Source organism: Typha latifolia, chromosome 15 (assembly GCF_019914945.1).
Source record: "Typha latifolia isolate L0001 chromosome 15, TyphaL0001v2, whole genome shotgun sequence".
NCBI lineage: Eukaryota > Viridiplantae > Streptophyta > Magnoliopsida > Poales > Typhaceae > Typha > Typha latifolia.
Genome location: NC_133100.1, coordinates 6,915,891 through 6,933,194, shown reverse-complemented (window position 1 = coordinate 6,933,194; position 17,304 = coordinate 6,915,891). Strand labels below are relative to the sequence as shown.

General features: G+C 35.6%; 3 protein-coding genes across 8 annotated transcripts; 1 reads left to right on the top strand and 2 right to left on the bottom strand.

Moving 5' to 3' along the window:
- Nucleotides 1-3,252: 3,252 nt before the first annotated feature.
- LOC140802372 (serine/threonine-protein kinase-like protein CR4) lies at nucleotides 3,253-6,910 on the bottom strand. The gene is made up of 3 exons (XM_073157884.1): nucleotides 6,647-6,910; nucleotides 6,421-6,479; nucleotides 3,253-6,345 (listed from the first exon to the last, which is right to left on the bottom strand). The coding sequence occupies exon 3, from the start codon at nucleotides 6,232-6,234 to the stop codon at nucleotides 3,523-3,525; it is 2,712 nt and encodes a 903-aa protein (XP_073013985.1). The 5' UTR covers nucleotides 6,235-6,345; nucleotides 6,421-6,479; nucleotides 6,647-6,910; the 3' UTR covers nucleotides 3,253-3,522.
- A 3,788-nt stretch (nucleotides 6,911-10,698) lies between these two features.
- Nucleotides 10,699-16,654, bottom strand: LOC140801847 (uncharacterized). Of its 6 annotated transcripts, XR_012111533.1 has the most exons (14): nucleotides 16,406-16,654; nucleotides 15,681-15,757; nucleotides 15,492-15,567; nucleotides 15,311-15,383; nucleotides 15,179-15,230; nucleotides 15,049-15,110; nucleotides 14,676-14,739; nucleotides 14,319-14,376; nucleotides 14,139-14,225; nucleotides 13,733-13,826; nucleotides 12,671-12,800; nucleotides 12,470-12,575; nucleotides 11,669-11,737; nucleotides 10,699-11,564 (listed from the first exon to the last, which is right to left on the bottom strand). XR_012111533.1 is itself a non-coding variant. In XM_073157185.1 (12 exons), exons 1-11 carry the CDS (start codon nucleotides 16,501-16,503, stop codon nucleotides 12,708-12,710), a joined length of 834 nt encoding a protein of 277 aa, XP_073013286.1. In that variant the 5' UTR covers nucleotides 16,504-16,654; the 3' UTR covers nucleotides 11,625-11,737; nucleotides 12,671-12,707. The 6 variants fall into 6 exon arrangements, 3 of the variants coding, with proteins under 3 accessions (XP_073013286.1, XP_073013284.1, XP_073013287.1); XR_012111534.1 differs by lacking the exon at nucleotides 12,470-12,575; XR_012111532.1 differs by lacking the exon at nucleotides 10,699-11,564 and having other exon boundaries at nucleotides 11,625-11,737.
- On the top strand, nucleotides 11,107-12,065 carry LOC140801848 (tetrapyrrole-binding protein, chloroplastic). The gene has a single exon (XM_073157187.1). The coding sequence runs from the start codon at nucleotides 11,107-11,109 to the stop codon at nucleotides 11,866-11,868; it is 762 nt and encodes a 253-aa protein (XP_073013288.1). The 3' UTR covers nucleotides 11,869-12,065.
- Nucleotides 16,655-17,304: the final 650 nt, after the last annotated feature.

Sequence of the window (17,304 nt, the reverse complement as noted above, 5' to 3'; positions counted from 1 at the left end):
AGAGATCACACGTAATATAATTTGGATTATCTAAGATTATCCAATTCAAAAACTTGAACCCCACTCAGGTAGATATAGTTATAAAGAAACACAAATTGAATTTAATAAGAATCTAAAGTGATCCTAATTTAATAATTAATGGTTCGGAAGAAAAAGAAAAAAAAAGAGGAAAAAAATCCAATCCAATTAGAAACCCTAATGGCGAAGCATGCAAATTTGATTACGCTTTAAAATGCGTGCAAAGCCCGTCATCTTCTAATATGCAATCTCGCGTGTCGTGATGGCAACTCTTTAAAAACAACTTTAATTTTAATTTTAATTTTGAAATTATTAGGTCTAATTTTGGATGCTAATCGATTTACTCTTCCAGAAGTTGATGCTAAAATAATTATTTAATATTTTTTTCATCTAATGTCGTCATAAAGGTGAGGGATACCGTAGTTTTATTTCAGGTAAAATCGTTATATTTTTTTAATATATTTTTTGGTTAAAATTGTTAAATGTTTGATTACTTTACTCTTTATATTCTCCTGTTTTGAAATAAGCATTAAACAAAAAATAATCAATAAATTTTGCTTCTCTAGTTAATTGTTGCAAAACAAAAGGGCAACTTGGACTTCCTATTTTAAGAGAATTATGTGACATAAATAGAAGTTCAACAAAACACCTTAAATTTTGGCTTAACTCCTAGGGTACAAATTATATATTTTTGACATTTTTACAATTATACTTTATATTTTACCTATTTTGCGATTCTGTTACGAACCAGATCTAAAACTATCCGTCCATAGGGTGATCATGAGATTTTGAGGGTTAATAATCTCGGAAGTTAGGATTCTAATGGATTTGGAATGAAGTTTGAATTGAAAGTTATGGTTAAAACAGTGGAGCAAGATCAAATAGGGTAAAACGATAAATAACAAACGTTGCAGTAGTCGTCGGAGGGTAGCGGACGACCAAGGGTGGTGGTGGATGGCCATAAGATAGATAGGGTGGCTGATCGTGAAACTTCTATTGCCATGATCTACTCTTAGAAAGATAAATCTATCTAACGGCTATGATAAAAAATAAGGATGAAAATAATAACTTAGCTAAAACATGTCCACCTCCACCCTTAGCAGATGAGATCCATATATGGATTATTCGATTTATTTGAAATTTAAAATAATAAGATAAAGCTAAGTAACTAACTTGACTAGACTCAACTTAACCCATATGGTTAGATTCATACTCCGTGTTTGAGGACTTTGTAACTTAGACCCATCATTTTATCCTATAATTCTCATTTAACGCCCTAAATTTATAAATACCTAAATTATCCCTATCTTTTTCATCTTTTTTTTTTCTTCCCAAAGAGAAGAAGAAAAGGAGGAGTACAGGTTTGGGGAAGATAGAGAAAGGTAGTAGCGATGGCGATTTGCAACGACAATGGTGACGGTGGAAGAGATAGGTAGGAAAGATGGTAGAGGAATATAGAAATGAGAGAATATTAGAGATATTTTAATAATTTGGTCAATGTTAGTCAAAATAATATCAAAGTGTTAAATGAGAATTATAAAAAAGAGTTGAATTACAAAATATTCAAAACAAGGGTTGTGAATTATAAAATAATTAAAATGTAGGATTTGATTTGTAAAAATGCTTATAATTTTTTCCCTTAAAAACTATCACCTAACTGTCATACAATCAATTCTGAATACTCTAAGTACAGATTTACTCTTATTTAGTTAAAAGAATATAGAGAATTTAAGAATAAAATAATTATTATATTTTTTTTGTCTACACTATTATGAGGTGGATAAGATTAGAGATATTAGATAGTTGAGAAATCTAAATACCCTAAAAAAAATAAGAGTTTTTCTTCCATACCATATAGGTAATTGTTTATCAATCGGTTTCATAAAGATTTAATGATTAAGATTTTTAAAAGTATAATAGAAATGCAAGCAAAATTAAAAGATATTATCAGTTCAATAGGTGATTATTTATTTTTAAAATATATTATTTTGCACATTATTTTTTAATAATTATATTATCTCAATCATTTATCAAGTAAAAAGACATTTTTTTTTAACTACGAGTAATGTATATATATCAAAATAAAAAATATTGATGTATTTTTATAATTAACTTGATGAAAGTTTAATCAAATTTTATCTCTTCGATTATGTTTTATTATTTACGTATATCTCTCGTTAGTTTAAGGTTGATTTAAACTAAAAGTTAATTACAAATAGAGAGAGAAAATCATATTTAAATTGAAGTCTATCTCTAATTAATCAAACTTAGATGGTTTAATATTAAATAATATCTTATATAATTAAATCATAATCCTATCTAAGAGGAAAAAAACGTGTAACTTAAAAGTTAGGCACATAACTAATATGTCTATTTTTTTTTAACGTAATATGATTTTAGAATCGATACTAGGTATAAAAACTGACTATTATAGCCGTTAAATTAAAATAATTAAGATTATAAATTTTAGAGAGGTATTGGAATATTTGCCAAAAAAAATAAATAGAAGAAAGATGAGCAATAATTTACTGGCCTAAGTGTAATTAACCCCATCCTCTATTATTACTTCACCTTTCAAGTGTCTCATTTCTTAAAGCAAAGATTCATTCTTTCAGAAAGAGACCCATCATGCATCAAGAATGGAAATTATCGCAGCTCCTTTCCTTTAAAGTTTCTCCCTCTTGGGTCTAATGATCATCTATTAGAAATTTCAAACCATAGCTCAACTGCAATGATAACCCTGCTAACCTTTTATTGTACCATTCTGCTCCCTTTTATCTATTTATTACGGAAAAATAAGAACAGGTTTAGATTAACTGCTTGAAGAATTGCAGGAATTTTGGATTATCAGGTTTGTCAGTAATAGAGAAATCTTCAATTATATTTCACTTCTGGTATAAGAATCATTCGGAAATTTCTGGCATAAAATTGAAGTAGTTTTTGTGAGTAAATGTGCAAAGAAAGATTAATATATGAGAAAATACAAAGAAAGCAACCACAAAGGGCTGATCTCTGCTTGCTATTCACCAATGATTGCATGAATTGAGGACATTTAATATGCAAGCAAGAATGATTTAATCTTAAACTTTATAAGTTTGTGGCTTCCATCAATCACTTGAGATTCTAGAAAAAGGAGAGATTAGATAGAGGAGATACACATGCTTGACATTTGATTACAATTGCAGCAAAATCTGTCAGAAATTAAAAGCAGTTGCTCTGCAGAAGCAAAACAAATGATGCCTTCCAAAGTGGTTTTCTTGAATGAGACTGTTTACAGGAGTAACAGATTGATCTTGATTCAGAAGTTGCACAAGTGCAGATCAAGAGAATCACTTTAGTTTTGTAATTCCCATATTACTAAGTACATTCAGAAGCCATGATGAACTCATATCATCTCTAGGGCTAAAAAACCAGAACATGATATTGATTCGAAAACAGTCAAGTGAAGAAGAAAGAAAAAAAATTGATACTTACAGCTCGAATCTTTCAGACACTGCCAAGCTGCTAAAAGTTGTGTTGCAAGAATAGATCTTCTTGCGGCGACGCAGGTCCAATCTCTTCCTCCAAGCACCTCAAACCGTCCCCCGCGCTGCTTCCCACATTCCTCCCATCAGAATTCTTTGCATCCATGTCGGCCTCTGAGACTGATGACTTCCTCCTTTGCGATGAAGTCACACTTGGGAATGTTATCCATGAAGGAGCCCGATACTCTATTCGCTGGTCATCTCCGTCGACCAAATCATTCTCAGAACATGACTGATTGGACGATCTCTGTGAGGCCTTCTTATGCATCCTACTGCTCCCCAGAACGACCTCTGTAGGTAATATCGGTTGCTCATTACTCGGACTTCCCATCAATAGGGCAAGAGCTCTCTCTAAGGCAGTCGTCACCTTATCCATTGAAGGCCTATCTTTTCCCCTCATTCTCACACACTTACATGCTATGGCGGCAATCTTCTTAAGGGCCTCAAGGTCAGCAGGTGGTTTGAGTACTGGGTCTAAGACTGTGGAGATGTCACCTGCTTTGATTAATGGAACTGCCCATTCTACAATATTTCCTTCTTCAAATTGCATATCTATTGCTCTCCTACCACTCAAAATTTCTAACAGGAGAACTCCAAAGCTGTAGACATCAGATTTTGTCGTCAAGTAGTGAAGTCGGTAGTACTCGGGATCGAGGTATCCAAGAGTTCCCGCAGGGAGTTCAGATAACGGGGAACTACTGTCGGCAGGGCCCAATAAAGAGAGGCCAAAATCGGCAACACGGGCATTATGTTCTTCGTCAATTAGAATGTTTGATGACTTGATGTCTCTGTGAATAACTGGTGGGCAAGCATATCCATGCAAGTACTCTATGCCGCGAGCAGCCTGGACTGCAATGGTCACCCTTCTGACCCAGTCTAATTGCTCCCGCAAACATGAATCTTTGCCATGAAGGTGCTGATGCAAGGAACCATGAGCCATGAACTCGTACACCAAAAGTCTCTCGCCACCTTCTTCACAGTAACCAAGTAGGTTGAGCAGATGGGCATGGTTTAGTCTTGAGAGTAGATCAAGTTCCGTGTGGAATTCCTTAGAGGTCTTCTTCATGTCAGATACTTTTATAGCCCGCTTAACTGCTACCAGAGTTCCATCTTTCAAGATCCCTTTAAAAACACATGAGAAACTACCTTTTCCTACTTGTGATTCCTCGCAAAAGCCTCCCGTCGCCTTCTCCAGCTCTTCGTAAGTGAACATTTGAGCCCTTCTAATCTTGAGGTCCTCCATATCGGGCCGGACTTTCATAGACTCCTTGTGGAAAGAGTATACTCGGTTCTTTGTCATTTTGAGTTCAGAATCTGAGCATTTACAGTTGTGAAGCTTATATCGAACATAAAGAAAAGCAACCACAGACACAGAGCTCACCAAGACAACCGCAAAGACAATCTCTGCAACAAAGATAGGCATTTGAAGAGAGAAGAATTTCCGGTTCTTTGATTTCTTCTGAGATGAGCAGGAGGACGTGCACTCCTCCGAGGCACAGCTGGAACAATTGAACTCACACAGGCGATCCGCCGTCAAATTGCAAGGCAAGGACTCATAACTTCCTTCGGGGCAACCAGTACTGCATGGCAAGCATACTCTAGAATTTGCAGGCTTGCAAATCTTATTTCCCAAGCTAAGATGCCTGAATTCATAATAACCAGGGCCGCAAGGATTTGAAGCGCAAATTCCAGGAGAGACCGCCATTGGTATCGACCAAGGACCTCCTGTGCCCCAGCAGAGTGGCCGAAGGGATGTCCCTGCGAGGACACCACAGGTGAAGTAGTCACCGGCTGAAATCTCATACATCTTTGACTGCTTGGGAGGAGGTACACTGTTTCGAAGAGTAAATCCCCAGCAAACCACTTGGTGATCAACACTCTTTATTCCACAAGCATGAAACCTGCCCCCAACGACAGAAACCATAGGATCCATGGGTACAATATTCACATTCCCCTGGCCTAATATACCTGAAGAAGACTGCCTCGTCTCCAAGCTCTTACCCCAACAAAAGACCTGAGCATTCTCTAACGTCCCGCAGACATGAAACCCACCGGCCGAAATGGATTGAAACCTCATACTCCTCGGCGTCAAGTCGATCACACCACTCCCAGTCTCGTCCCCCCAACAAAATGCCGTTTGGTTACGGGAGAACAACCCGCAGTTAAATACCGAGCCGGCTGAGATGGCTGAAATCCCTCCGGCGAAAATGTGGCTGCCGGTCATGTTATAGCCCCAGCAATCGATCAACGAAATGCCTCTATGGGTTCCTTTGGCCGGAATTCTTAGGGCACAGAGGTGGTCATCGCCGGCACTGACTTCGGAATACTTGGCGCCTTCCACCATGGGCTGAGGCACACCCATCTTTACATAGATGTTGCTACCCCAACAGTAAGGTTGGCTTGTATCCAAGAGGAGCCCACAAACAAAGCCATCACCTGCTGTAAGACCCAAGAGGGGGAGTCTGAAAGGAGCACCATAGACAATGGAAGCATCTGCCCCAAAGCAAGTGACAAGATGAGACCCATCTGAGTTCAAACCACAGAAGACTGGGCCATTCTCTCCATATGAGACAGCAATGGAAGACATGGACCCAAGTCCTAAGACACCAACTCCAAGAGCAGAAGAAATTAGCACCAAGATTGCAACTTGAATGAAGACGGACTCGTCATGCCTTTTGGTGTTCATGTTCATGATCCAGAGTAGTACAAGCTCGACTAAATTTATTCTTCCAGACCCATTTCAGAAGAGAAATTCTACTACTCAATTACCCCAAAACTCAAATGGTGAAACATGATGAGAACCCTACAGAGATAATAGAAGAAGGGCATCAAGTCTAGTGAAAAGAAGAAGTTAGTAAGAAAATATAAAAGAACTCACCGCCCATCTCCAAGCCCTTCCCTTCTCTCTTTCCTAGAGAAATGTACCTTAAAAAAAACCTGGAATAGTGGAATGCGTAATTCAAATATGGTAAGCACTCCAAAATCAAAACTTTTTTTCACCACAAAGAGAAGAAAAGATAGGCACTTTTGGCGCATTTGATCGAATACCCAATTGTCAAAAAATAAAAACACAGCAGATGCTAACTGGATGGACTTCTTGTTACCTGCTTCAAAACAGAGTCTTTTCACAGTTCAACTCCATTCCCATTGCAGCATAATGACAAACTTGTTAAGGTTGTATGGTTTAGGCCCCCTTGGTAGGAGAGCAGAGAGGGTGGAAGACTGGTATAAGGATACAGGGTGGAAGACAGAGAGAAGAGAAGCAGAGAGATGGGGAGGTCTTCAATGGCATTAAATTTGAGTTTCTGGTAGTAGGCATGTGTAGGTGGGGATCATTAATGAGAAATAAATGCTCTTATGTTTTCATGCCTGGATCTCTGCACACTTGTCCATCAATTCGAATTCCTCTGCAAGATTGCTGCACCTTTCCTTTTCTTCCCCTTCTTTTTCATTCTTTTCTTTTTTAATTCTCCCTTTCTCTATCTCTCGCTTTCACTCCCAGTCTCCCTGAATCACTTCAACCATCCATGCTACTTTCTTTCTTGATCTAGTAATTCTCCTTTCTTTAAAAAATAAAAATAATATTAATTTACACGTAAACTTATTTATATCACCAATCTCTCAAAATGAGATACTAATGTATAGAAGATTTCTTTTTATTTTTGGTTAGAGATATAACTTTTATACTTTAAAAAAAATACTTGCAGTATCTAAGGGGGTGCATATAAAGATGGGAGAAAGAAAATTAGAATAACCATCTTTCTTTTATATATTTGCAAATAAAACCCTAATAAATTGTTTGGGTCCATAAAGATTGTTGGAAAATTTGTAATGAGCCAACTGGAGTAGCTTGGCAGGATGAACTGTATGCATTTATGGAGTCATAGAATATACCACATCATCACTAGATAAAAGATAAATTTGTCTCAAAAAATTAATCTGGACACTAAGTTTGATGCATTACCACCGTAATTATTCCAGGACAAATTACATCCCACACCCTCTAGTTTTTTTATTAACCAAAGTTGACAGAAAGATATTGAAAAAAAACCCTCTTATAATTTAAGAGGGGAGGGGGTATCTAAATATAAATACTGAGAAAGATATTGGAATTTCAAATTTACAAATAACACCCTACACTTTGACTGTATAACAAATAAAGCCCCTCCTGTTTTCATTATTTGCGAAGTAAGTCCTTGTTTTATTAAAAAAAAAGAAAAAATTGACATCACTGCATGTAATTGCGAAGTATATTTTTATAATTTTCTCAATTATGAAACATATTGGTATTAAATCATATATTCTTTTTAATGGGAAGTGAGCTTCTTAAAGGTCCTAAAGGTGAAGAACTTTTTTTTTTACAGTTGTCTTTGCTTGCTTTCTTACTCACTCTTGCCATTTCCTGTGACTTTGAAGATGGAAATTTTATTATTACACCCCTCACGAGGTTTTCAGGAAAAGTGCAACTCTTCCGAGGCTTTAATTTACATAGAAATAATTAAACTCAGGTACTTAAGTGTAAAACTATTGCCCATTTTTATATAAATTTACTTTTTGTGATATTTTCGTTAGTTATAAAAAATAAAATAATTAAAAAAAGAAGCAAGGGGGTAACTGTAAAAATAGGCTATAATATAATTAACTCTTAAATATACATAGAACTGGTCTTCTACCATTTATCCTAGAGATAATGAGTTAATTAAGTAGTTCTTTTAATATTCTGCTTTCTTATAGTTTTGCAGTTTGAACCCCTATATTGTTTTATTATTTACAAGCCACCAGATTTACCAAAAATATAGGATAAAGTAGTAGCCTATCTATATTACTCCAATAAATTAATATACAATTAGTAAGGATATGAATTTAATTTTAGAATTTAAGAAGAAATAGACTAGATTTTGACACTAGGTTGAATAAATGACTATGATAATCTTGGTCCATAATTAGCCTCTTTGTTTAAAAGGTTAATTATATTTAGGCTCTTGAACTATAGCTTATTTATTTTATTATGATGCTTTGACCCATTCAAATATTTAATATCTCTCAGAAGTCCTCCGATATTGTTAAAGAAAAATATTGAATCACAAAATATAAAAATAGACAAGAGGCTATATATAAAAATAGTTAATAGTTCGAGGGTCTGGATGTAGTTATGCTTTGTTTAAATAATTAGGACGAGGACAAAGTAATGCACATGAGAGAACCATCCTTCTCTTGGAATTTGAAGCACTAAACTATTAATATATAAAGATATGAACTAAATTATTAGTATATAATTTTGAGTGTATATATTTTGTATAGTCGATAATTATTATTATTTTCGTTATAATGGAGTCCATATAATTTTTATATATTATTACAAATTAAAAAGTCAAATACACAAACAGGTATTTAATCAATTAATTTTGATCACAACTTGAATTATTAAGCTTGAATTGATTGAATTCAATTTCAGTCTAATTTGTGCCTACTTTGAGCTCGAGCTAATTCGAGCTAACCCTTTTCAAAACCGCTTAACAAACAAATAAAAATAAAAAAAATCAAACCTAATCCAAATCTGAATCAAGAATTAAATCTTACATGATCTACATTTAATAAAATTAAACTAAATATGTAATGAAATTAAAAATTATTTTGTGCGTATAATATAATATATTAATGAATATAAATTGAGCCGTATAATTTGACTTTCAGTACTTAAATTATAGGCGAAGAAGTTTGAATTTGGGAAATTTGCCATATGAAAAGAGTTTCCAATTTTGGGGGTTATAATAATTTTATTTTGTTGCTTGCTCTCTCTGGGGTTCTACATTAATATCATTTACTATTAAAGTGGTAGTTGCTATCGTATACTACATACTAATAAATGGTTACTATTTACTTGTAATATAACAAATACCCAGTTCAAGTGAGTAGTGGCTTTATCAGGCCATTTAATGTGTGACCAAAATTGGTATTCATTATATGGGCATATAATTTTTTCTCCTAGCTGAAATTAAAATTCCACCGATTTCTAAGTTAGGGTAATCATTGACGAGTTATGAATACGCGATATGGACATTGCTACGCAAAAGAGAGAGAGAGAGAGAGAGAGAGAGAAAAAAGGGACTTAATTGATATAATTTTCTTGCTTACTTTAAGGGCAATGAAATCCTTAGTTTATTTTAGTATGTATTAGACTGGACAGTAGGAAATACTGAAGAACTATTCTGTGTAAGCTTAGAACATATGGAGATTTGTTGTGTGCCGACCCAACCAAGTCAATACGATTATGTTGTTCGATATGCACCGTCATATTAATTATGCGTAAAACTGAATAAATGTATACGATAGAATTTAAGTGACTGTAATCAAAATCATTAGATATGTGTGAGTTATGTGTTGGTGACGCATCTGACGTATCCGGTCATATTTGTACTTGATGGGCCGGAGACTCTCTTGGTCCGTCGGCCTAAGGCTACTGAGCCCAAATCTTTGTTACATGATATAAATACATAAATTTCACTACGTAAACCCTAATAAGAAAGATCATACAAACACAGTTAGGTCTGGACCTCTTAATTTTTTTTTTCTTGGGTTGAGATCAAGCCAGGCCTCATCAAAGGGCTCCAGGCTTGAAGTTGAATTGAGCCCAAGTAGAAATTTTTTACTACGTTCAAGTTCAACCCAACTGAGAGAGGGAAAAGGTTTTTTCGTTTACGGAAAACAAATAATATTGAATACTATAGATAATTTCACTTAGATCACTTATTTCTACATACACCCTCTTATTTCTTTTTAGTTAATAAACGCTTTAAATTATTGAAGACGACGTTAATAAAAACAGTGAAAAAATAAAAATGCCCCTAAAATTATAGGATATAAAAGATTACGTTAACATTTCTCTTTCTTTTTCTATTTATTTAAAAAATAAAAGGCGTAAAATTTACAAATCTACTCACACGTAAATCACGTGATAATAGGTTTTCTAGTAAAAAAGTGAAAAAAAGAGGGGTATAAAGTGAAATTATTTATAAAAAAATATAAAAATAAAATAGGGAATTTAACATTGATTGTAATTAAAAGAAAATTATTATTTTAAATCCGGTTTCCCTAAGGCTAGAAGTGATATTTTCTAAGTCCGATTTCGGTGTACTATTAGATGAATGCTAATATATTGACAGTATGTAATCACACTTAAAATATATATATATATATAAATAGATTTAGAATCCAAACAAGTGCGATTGAAGCCGTTGAATGGGTTATCAGGCAGTGACAGAAAAGATTTTTTTTTTAAAAAAAAATCTAAAAATATATAATTTCGTGACAGGAAACAACGCAATCTAAGTATCTTAAGCACCATTCGGCCATTCCACCCCACCACTCAGTTTCAGACAAGTCGAGCAGAATCTCCCCTCACCCAATGCCCACCAATCACAGCCCTCCCTTCCACTTGTCACAGTGCCACATCCCCACAACAAGATAACACCCATTTGCCTCCATAACCTCTTCGTTCGCTGCTCACCCATTCCTTATCCGACCCCCTCTCTCCTCCTCTCTCCCTCTCCCTCTCCATCCCTCCATGGCCACTCTCAAACCCCTCCACCAATCCCTTCTCCGCCACCACCACCACTCCTCCACCACAACCACTACCACTCATGACCTTACTTCATTTCTCTTCAAGCCCACCAAAAGATTCAACTACAAGCTCTCCTCCAACCTCTCCTCCTCTTCTTCTTCTTCTTCTATAACAACTTCTACCACCCCAACCACTTCTACCACCTCCTTGGACCTTCTCGCCCACCACCTCTCCTCCGCCGACTACCGCCAGGCCGACGAGGAGACGCGTCGCCTGCTCATTGCCCTCGCAGGCGACGCGGCCCAGAAGCGCGGCTACGTCTTCTTCTCGGAGGTAAAGTTCATCTCGGCCGACGACCTCCGCGCCATCGACCGGCTGTGGCGGGCCAACAGCGGCGGCCGCTTCGGGTACAGCGTGCAGCGGCGGCTGTGGGAGAAGGCGAGGCGGGACTTCACACGCTTCTTCATACGTGTGGGGTGGATGAAGAAGCTCGAGAGTGAGGTGGAGCAGTACAATTATAGATCTTTTCCTAGCGAATTCATATGGGAGCTTAAGGATGACACACCTGAGGGGCACCTTCCATTGACGAATGCACTCAGGGGGACTCAGCTGCTTGCATGCGTTCTCACACACCCTGCATTTGAAGAGGATAAAGAAGAAGAAGAGATAGAGGACAATGGTGATGGTGGTGGTGAACAGAAGAGTGTGGAGAAGGGAAGGGAAAGGCCAAAGCTCATGAACTTTAAAACTGATTACTCCTTTTAAGTTATTAGCAACAAGAAGAGTTGTGAGGAAAATAATGAAAAAAATAAAAAGCAACTTCAAAACAGATCACATCCTTCTACTATTTAAGTTGGTAAAAATCTATTTTTGTGTTCTTTCTTTTCCTTTCTTTTTTCTTTCTTTTTTTTTCAGTGCAAACTATGGAAAATTGTGGTTGTGATGGGTTAAATGTTTGATCATTCTTTTGTCGACATCTAAACACCTTTTTGCATATGAAGGCATCTAAATGGGACAATGAAGAGAGGACAAGGATGTGGACACTAATTTAAGTACATTGCATGAGTTCCGAAGTTACATGAGCAGATGAACTAGGAACAACTACACATTTCGAGGTAAAACAACCTCAGTGATTGGTTTCTTAAGATGGTAAATTGAAGCAATGAGACAGCCAAACATATCAAAATAAAACACCCATTACTTGCAATTATCCTCTGATCTTATAACATGATAAGTATCCAAGATTGATGTTTGGCAAACACTATCTTCTGGAAAACAAATATTTGGATAAGTTTTCATGTACAATAGATACTAAATTGCAACATTAAGGTCTAGGGTCAGAGAGAAAGGAGGGAGTCATGACTACCACTGGTGACCAGGAGGTGTTACAGCTTGTTTGGTGGCAGGCGGATTAATTGGATGTTCAGAAAATTGAACCTAACCCTCTTTTTCAACTCTAGGTATGCTGGTCACTGAAAGGTTGGAAAGAAAATTAGGAAAACATAATAGAACTTGCAACACCATCAAGCAAATTTTAGATGAAGAGATTTAAGATTTATAATTTTACATTGACCATTCCCCAATTTGTAGTTCTGTTGTTGATGTCATGCACAAGGGCAGAGTCTCCTGGTATATTCATGTGAACCATCACATGTGAGCATGTCCTCCATTTGTGTGTATAAGCATGCCCCTGGATTCTGGAGAGCCAGAGAGCAACAGAATCAAAATTTATAGGCATGGCTTAGTGCAGTCCTTTAACTATCCAGAATTTTGAGAAGTCATACAAAGAAGTATGCATAGACAAAGTCAAGTGCAAGAGTAGGCAGAATTTTGAAACATCAAATGAAGCATCAGGGTATGAAAAGAATAAACATCCAGCTAAAGCCTGCTCTTCCCCCCAGTACGCCAGTCCTTCAGCAATTCAAGCTCAGGGACTTTAGCCACATGTATTTTGAGGTGATATTTAAAACAGATCATTTGGTATGTGCTGCAAATTAACCTTCTATTCTTTATCAACTGAAACTAGAGATGATCGATGTATAAGAAGGACGAACCCATGCAATATAAACAGATAAATCTCTTCAGTCAAAGGCAATATGCTTCTAAAAGAATCACAATAGCCAAATGCCTGGAAGTCAGGGGCATATAAAGGTACATGTGCATTTCAGTTGTTTTATGTAATTAGTTCATAATACAAAAGCAGGATAATATAGAAAAAATTGGAAAGAATAATGTAAGCTGTTAGTGTACATAAACCTTGTGATTTTGATTAAAATAGAATCTGTAGGTGAAGAATGATGATATTTAAACAGGAAATTCGTCGTGCAGATTCATGCATGCAGGACCTATGTGAAGCGGCTGGCCAACTATATGCATATGCAGCCACATTAGCCAACATAGACTGGAATACTGGATCCTAGTGGATGTACATTTTAGAAGCGAAAACAAAGATTCCAATTTAGAACGTCTTAGTTCTTCTCTACATGCAACATACACAGACAGAGAATACTTTCCCGCTTCTAATTTCTTAGGTTCTCATCAAATTTTCACCTCTAATCAAAGTGGGGGAACAATAAAAGGTTTATGAGCAAAAAAAGCTATCACAGTAAGATGAAACATGGAAACTTACCATATGGTTGGGAGCATCATCTACAACTTCAGCAGGCTGATCTTCTCCAGTGCTCGCAAAGCAACCACTCTTGCAGCTCATATGTTTCTGCAAACTGATTTTTTTTTTAAAAATAAATTAATTACATGGTACTGGAATAGTTACTGAGATATATCATGAAGGGCATGAAAATAACTCACCCTCATTAGTCATTACACCAAACATCAAATCCAAAATGGTATATTACAAGCAATGAAGAAAGACACACTTGTCACAAGAAATTGTATATATGAATTAGTTGATATCCATATTTCCTATCAGTAAACTATTTGGTCGTTTACTGATAATGAAGTCCACATTATAGATCAGCAGAAAAACAATTTAAAAAATTGCAATTAAAAATTTGAAAAAAATGAAATGGACTTACAGTTCACATTTGTTCAGTAGAAAAAGCCTGTTAGGAACACATGATTGGCCTTTTGTTGTGCACACAGAATTACAGGATTCCCCCTGCCTATCTTACACATAAGGTTGTTGTAAAACAATTGCCAAAAGTTTCCATCACTTGGCAAATAACAAATACAATTAAGAAAAGGACAGCCCTTACCTTGCAACTAGGATGTCAATGCCTGCCAATCGAGCTTCAGAATTTGACTCTATTAACCCTAACATGATAATTGTGCAGATCATTTATTAGAAAATAGTGTCAAACATAGTAAAAGGAAATGGAGTGCATTTCTGCTCATGCAGAAGAGAGAACAATAGGGATTAGGTATATAAGCAAAAGGATTCATGCAAGCACAGTTATATAAAACCAGGAAATTGTAGATTTAAATGTCGATACAAACTTCAATTAAATTAAGACATAGTTGTATATTTTGTCTGTATACTTGATAAGTAACCGATATGTACTCCATCACAGAAAAAAAAAACCGAGCAAAGATATTAAATTGTAGTGAGGTACCTGAAAAATTGAACTGCAATTTATAGCAGTGATGGAAGTCGCTAGCATAGGCATTCTCATGAACCTAAAATATATATCACATGTTTATTAGAACTAATATCAATGAAGAACATAGAACTTATGATCACAATGGTAAGCGAAAATGGACAAACTAGGAAACAAATGTATGCCTTCCGACCATAAATTTGTTATTTTCTTACCCAATTGTGTTAATGCTAGTGTTACAAACTTCACATCTTAAAGTATGAAGTAAGCAAAATAACTAGTTCTAAGATCATTGAAATAAAAGAGGAAAGAAATTTTCTAAAGCTAATAAAATAGACAATAATATTAAGGTGACAGAAGAAAGAAGATTCATGGAAGAGAAAAGTACCACACTTGCAGAATTATGGCGGCATCTTCCAGCACAGAAATCAAAAGCACTAGCATAAGTACCTGCAGAAAAACAAGGGATACCTGCAGCCTCTTTTCAACAAAAAAAACAAGTCCCGTAAGTATGATACCTGCAGTAACAGGTTTAGCTATCTTCATCTTCACTGCAAGATCTTTATCCGTCTGTCACAAAGGCCATGCCCAAACAATGACTTCAAATTTAGTTTTTCAATGGAAGAATCCAAAGTCCTTGAATAACTTACTCTGGATGGGTCCAAGCAGCATGACACACAATATTCATATGAATTGCAACATTGTGAGGCGAGGTTGCACCCCCTGGATAATGCGATGCCAAATTTAGTATTTATTTCAGATGAACATACCCCAAATAATAACTCCCCTGAGGGAAAAAAAAATTGCATGGAACAAAAAAATTAAACTCACTGACAAGAAAAGCGGCCCCCCACTTCTGGACAGCAGCGGGACCATGGATCAACTGAAAGGGCACTGCACACATAACCTACAAAATGCGCTTAGTTAAGTAAATAAGAAGAATAGATCCAGTGACCTCTGATAAGAGAATATTAGAATAGAAGCTCGGATTAAATTATGCATATTTGGTTGGTTTACTACCATTGTCATCTGATAGCAAGTAGCGCCCCTGAACAGTATTCTTGCAAAACCTATTTCCTGGAAAGCCAATCTCCTTCCTACAGGCAGTTTAAAATTTAAACGTCGTCACCATTCTTTTTATATTACGAAAGTGCGCTAGTCCTGGCCATTTATTTGATTCAATTAGAGCCTTAGAGGAGGAAAACACAAAACGCTAACAATTCCAAGCAAATCAAATGATACAAACAAGGTACAGGAAAAGAAAAATTGTAACCCAGTTCCGCTATCCAATTTAATGACATGCAACCACTCAGTATTGCACTAAGTAAGCTCATCTTCAGCCCTACTGGCTGAGATAGTTTTCCATTTCTTTTATTCTTTCTACCTTTACTATACCTCAGCAAGCATCCAAATTGTTCAATAAAGCAACAATATAACTGCCACATTTTCATGAAACGAAAAAAAAAAAAAAACCTTCTTGATATCTATTACAAATCTTAAATATAATCAAAATTATCTTAAATAATTGCAAGAACAAAAACCGAATTTAATGATGGCGTCACTGGCACTTAGAAATCCAAAGAACCAATAAAAGCTACGGAATGTAACTCTTACGATCCACGAGATCAAAACCTAACAAGCCCCAAAAACCATCATCTGATCAGTGATTTCAAAAAGAGGTGCTGTAGATCGGTCAAAGATCAAAATTTGGAGGGGGAAATGAGAGAGATTTTGGATATAATTACCGGGTTCCGGAGATCGCGGTAGAGAAACCGAGGGCGGCCAAGATCCCAAGGATCGAATAGAGATTTCCTAAGACGAGATCGAAGAAAGATTTCACCATTGCAAATAAAGCTCATTAGGGTTCCGAAGAGATGGAATTAGGCATTTGGACTTCTCTTCCTCGCTGATCACTCTCTCTCTCTCCCTGATTTCTTTGGGAATTGGGAAACAATCGCCATGCAATTTAATTCTCTGCGAATGGATTGGGCTGTGATTTGGGCCTGGATAGAGCCCATAGTATAATATAAGGTTTAATTACACCAACACCCCTGAACTATAGCTTATTTTCACACAGACCCCTTATTTATTTATTTCTTATGACTTCTCACTTCCTCACATATCTAATATCTTCTCCTTTTAACCCAAAATAAATAAAAAAAGCATATAACACTCGCTTTTAATGTAATTATGATTTAAGCTCTACATTTTTACTATTTATAAATAGAATCATATGGTTTAGTGAATATGTGCAAAAAAGATATTTGGGTTAGATTTGGATTAACACCGTAAAAATATTTTGTTAAGTATAAATATTTTATTTATAAATAAATAAAATACTCTTATTTCTAAAATAACTAGAATATCATTAATATTTTTATAATTTTTTAGTATAGTTAACTTAACATAGAGATTTAATTAAGTTTAACTATTCTAATGGTAAGATGTTTTCTGTAAGTATTTGCTAAATTATAGAGCTCGATTTGTAAATAATAAAAATATAAGGTGTAAATTATAATTTTATTAAAAAAATATAGGGTATTATATGCAAATTTTCAAATAAAAAAATCTAATATCTTTTTAAACCACTCGGGTTACCAACAAAAGAAAAACATGAAATAATTATCTTACCCTCAGCTTTTCT